This window comes from Medicago sativa, chromosome 2 (genome assembly GCF_051527215.1).
Source record: "Medicago sativa cultivar Bolivia chromosome 2, Bolivia_mono, whole genome shotgun sequence".
Classification (NCBI taxonomy): Eukaryota; Viridiplantae; Streptophyta; class Magnoliopsida; order Fabales; family Fabaceae; genus Medicago; species Medicago sativa.
The window spans coordinates 57,442,925-57,447,380 of record NC_140750.1 but is presented as its reverse complement, the minus strand read 5'-3'; the positions used below and the strand labels follow the sequence as shown (position 1 = coordinate 57,447,380).

The 4,456-nt window shown below is 34.8% G+C and overlaps 1 protein-coding gene across 1 annotated transcript; it reads left to right on the top strand.

Annotated features, from left to right (window-relative positions):
* Positions 1 to 1,349: 1,349 nt before the first annotated feature.
* Positions 1,350 to 3,863, top strand: TOM2B (tobamovirus multiplication 2B). Its single transcript, XM_085745329.1, has 5 exons — positions 1,350 to 1,789; positions 2,347 to 2,412; positions 2,495 to 2,559; positions 2,996 to 3,086; positions 3,339 to 3,863. The coding sequence occupies exons 1-5, from the start codon at positions 1,598 to 1,600 to the stop codon at positions 3,375 to 3,377; spliced, it is 453 nt and encodes a 150-aa protein (XP_085601455.1). The 5' UTR covers positions 1,350 to 1,597; the 3' UTR covers positions 3,378 to 3,863.
* The last annotated feature ends 593 nt before the right edge of the window (positions 3,864 to 4,456 follow it).

Genomic DNA, 4,456 nt, shown 5'->3' with positions numbered 1-4,456 from the left:
GTTCAGCTAAGAAAATATACTCTATTTATTTTGTCCAAAGATAAGTATAATGAGATTGTCTTTTTTATATGACATTCCATCACAATGACCAAGCGTTTCTGACATCATTAATGAGTTTGCTCTTCGACAAACCAAGCATATTAAAATATGTAATTGCAAGAGTACAATAATCGTATCTAGGGTTTAAATTGTTTATGACATGCCTTGATAATGATCCCAAGGGTGGTACTTATAACCCTTTGTGGATTTGTTTTAGCGTGACTTAAGCCTCAAGCAAGCTGAGATTTTAGGTCTTTTTATCCTGTTCTAGATGCTTCTAGAAGTTGGTGAAGGTGACGCCATTGGCAGGGCACGCCTAGGCTTCCAGAGCCCTTTTGGAGGGTGTCTAAGCCTTTCTAGAGGGCTTTTAGGCCCTTAGAAATATATTGACGGTCCAAAATCCACTTGTACAAAAGCTTTTAACAAGTGTCATGACATACAAACCAATCGTTCCCAACATCATTGTAGTTCCAACTTCTTATTGTTTTTCGTTGCCTTATTTGATATAAGCATGGCAATTTGGACCTCTTGTTATACATGAAACAAATTGCATGTGACCAAAAGCCTTAACCTCAACATGCCAACAAGAACTTGAAACATATATCTCAAACTAAATTATGTTGAATGATAATGAATTTGGTGACATAAAAATCTTACCAAAAAGGAAATGTAGATAACTCTTCAAACCATTCAAATCACTTTACATTCTTTTCTCTTATTTCTTGTTCTCTACATTTCCAGTCATTTACTTTTATGCTTTTTACTTTCATGTCTTTATATTTTAATCTTTTGCCTACTATGATCATGAGTGAGTAGACTCTTCTAGTATTGAGATTGTGAGAATTATCTAATGATTTGATCCATATACAAACCCATAACTAACTAAAAAATCAATACAATTCTCATTTGGGCATTTTTTCAAACACTTTGTGTGCAAAGTTTCAAACATATTCAAATTGTGTTAATTTGACATCATTCAAAACCACATTGTACTTAAAACTCATTCAAACAACATTCACAACAACTACATTCAATTATAAACTACATGCAATCATCAAAATTTCAATTCCTACATCAACCCTAACCACATGCAAACTACTCAAATTTTTTTAAAAAAACTTAACCTAAACAAACTAACATTAAGATTACATTGATTAGTGCTACTTACTTGTGATAATGTGGAGATGATTGCTTGCAAATCGTGAAAATGGAAATTGGAGGAATTTGAGAGAAGTTTGGAAGATTTTTGAACAATGAAGAAACTGGAAAACAGATGTTTCTGTTTCGGCCTATGTTCAGCACGCTTCGGCAGTTAACTGCCGAGGTTTTCCTCAGTAGTTAACTGCCGCCGGTTTCAATTTTTCTCGGCAGTTAACTACCGCCGGTTTCAATTTTACCGAAGGGATAAAACCGTATTTTACATGTGTGACACACCCTTATGCAATGTGTCAACACAAATTTTCTAAGAAGTGGATCATGAGTGACAGATGCTTGAAATGAAATTCAGTAAAAAATTGTGAGCAGTAAAAAAAGTTGAAGGAATAAAAGGGATGAAAAAATGGAACAACGGCGACAAGATCCACCAACCGCAGCAAACAGACGAAGGCCGTTGTGGCGACCTATGTCGACGCAAACCGCAGCTAACGGTGGCGACAATTCAGCGAAGGCAGTAGTGGCGGAGCAAATCTCACAGACTGTGCAATCCACTTCAAACCTTCTTCACCTCATGCAAAACTCTTCTCCTGCGCAGGTACTTTCTTCTCCTTCTCAATTCCATTCATAATTCAAATTCAACATCAAAATGAATAGAAAATTGGAAAATTGATTTTGTTTCAAATTGATTTTAATTGGAAATTGATGTTTAGTGAACCTATTAGTATTAGTATGTTAAAGCGTGATTCTCTATGAAGTACCAACAAAGACACGGACACTGGATACTGGACATGACACTGACACACGTCGACGGTAGTAGTAAATTGAAAGAATGACATAATTTAATGTAATCACATGTGTGAATCATGTCGGTGTCAGACATGTCTTCCATCATAAGCTATGAAGTATGAAGCACAACACACGTAATAACATGTCTGACACTGATAATAATTTGAATAAATGACATAATTTAATGTAATCAGTTATCACATGTGTCGTCGTTGTATCGGACATTGACATGTGTCAGACACGGGACACGGTTTCAATCAAAAGTGTCGTACTTTAAAGATCAGAAGTGTGTGTGCTACATAAGTGATTATTGATGTTGTTTGATTTTTACTTTTTTAGGGTCTTGTCTTTTGACTTTTTTTGTAGGCTAAACTTGTTAAGCTTCCCAAGAATCTTTTGGCGAAGGTTTCTACTATTAAGAACACAGAGCAGGTAATTGGAATTGATGTAAGGTGGTTGTTGAGTGTGAGCAAATGTTTGAAGTGTGTGTAATGGATTATGGTTTGTTGAACAGGTTTTACAGCAGTTGCCGAGAGTAATATCGTCTCTGGATGCACACATGGAAAATGGGTTGCAAAAGTTAGAATCTTTTCTTCTCTAATTGATAAGTAATTATCAATATGTTGTCTTATTATTGTTATATGTGTATATTTTGAACTGAAGCGGTTTTTGAAATGTTATGATCATGAGCTTTAACTTTGTGCTGAAAGCCTGCAACTGTTATATTCATCTTGAATATATATTCTATCAATGGCTACTTATTACGTAAAATAGCGATTTGTTCAAATTAGTATGTTACATAATAGTGCTTTAGCGCCTGCCTATATAACTGCTATTTGACAACACTTTTTGTTAATCCCGTGTTGCATAACAAAAGTAGTTCAAATTATGTTAAGCTATAGCCGCTATTTTGACAACATTGATTGGAAGTCGCTGCAGTTATTTTCTTTTAATTTTGTATCAGTGTAGGATATGTTTTGTATATGTTGCTGATTTGAGTTTTGCAAATTTGTAGTGTTCCACAGCTGAAGACTGTCGTTCAGTTACTTGCAAATATGGAAAGTAGCCAGCTTAGTTCACTTTCCCGAACCCATGTTCTTGAGAAGGTACGGATATATGATGATAGGTTTGTCGTTGATTTAGTCGTAAATATTCGCCTTATGATTGCGACCGAGGAACATGGCTTCGTTGGCTGAAGCCATGACAGCACAGTTTTTGTTGTTCATCTAAATATAATGTTCACTATAATGAAAACCTTTATCTGTCAGAGAAGAAAGAAAGGACACTTTTTTTATAAAAAGCTTGTGTGTGAGGTCAACTTTAATGATGAATCATTTTCATTTGTTTTCACCTATCAGGAACATGAACCAGGAAACCAGTCACAAGGGACAGATTAATCTAACTTTGGCTGCTTGGGAGTTTCCCCTTTGATCAGTTCATGCAGAATTTTTCAATGCTTTGGACTGATCATCCTTGACTTCATCCTACCAGCCATGTTTCTTCTTGTGTCTTTCTGCAAATCAAACAACAAAGATTTGTCCCTTCTTTTGGATAATGTGTAAATGGTGATTCAACTGTAGAAAGCTGTCAATATTATGACTTATGAGTGATAATGTGCCAAATTTTCAGACTGGGAATCTTGACTAATGAGTTCAAGGTCATGCAACTAATTGATGGAGAACAATTGTCAACATATGTATGTATGTATTCACATTTTCAGCTTTTGTTTTTTTGGTTTTTTAATTTTGATGTACCCTTTCCAAAGCAGAGAACAACCACTCACTTCTATGATAGCACTTCTACTACCTAAGACAGCATAAATGGTTGCATCCAATGTTTAATATGCTGATTATATCAATGCTAAGCTCAGTAGTCATTTTTCTATTTCTGTAGAGGAAGGAAAAAAAACATTCTCATGACATTTTAGTGTGATTTTTCTACTAAAATGAAAAATAGACGTTGGAAAAAGTTAATCCTAATAGCTTTTCATTTTAGAGTCAGAATAGATTTTTTTTAATAAAATGATTTTTCTAAAAATCCTAAACAAACACCTAAAAATGACAAAAGTGATTTTTTTTATAAAATAATAAAAATTCTAAAGCAAACGCACCCTTAAAATGTTTCTGCTGCGAGAAGAGAAATGCAATCTTATCATTGAATGCAATGCACAACTCTGCTATTATTAACTTCAAAATTCAAGAGCTATATCATGTTTTGACTCGTTTTTGAACCTACTTGTAATAGATAGTCCTGCAGAGGTCTTAATGCTATTCGAGGACAAGTTATAGGACTGTCATTGCATCAACCAAAGTTTTATTTGATTGCACCCGTACAACCAAGAAAACAATAGGCAAAAGCTACAGAAGGATTGCAAAGTTCTCAATTGGAGATTGAATTTCGCTTATTGCCCCCAAAGTGGTTCGCTTTGTAACTCTCGAACGGCTTTTTTGTGTGTTTATAAGCCCGTTAGGACTCC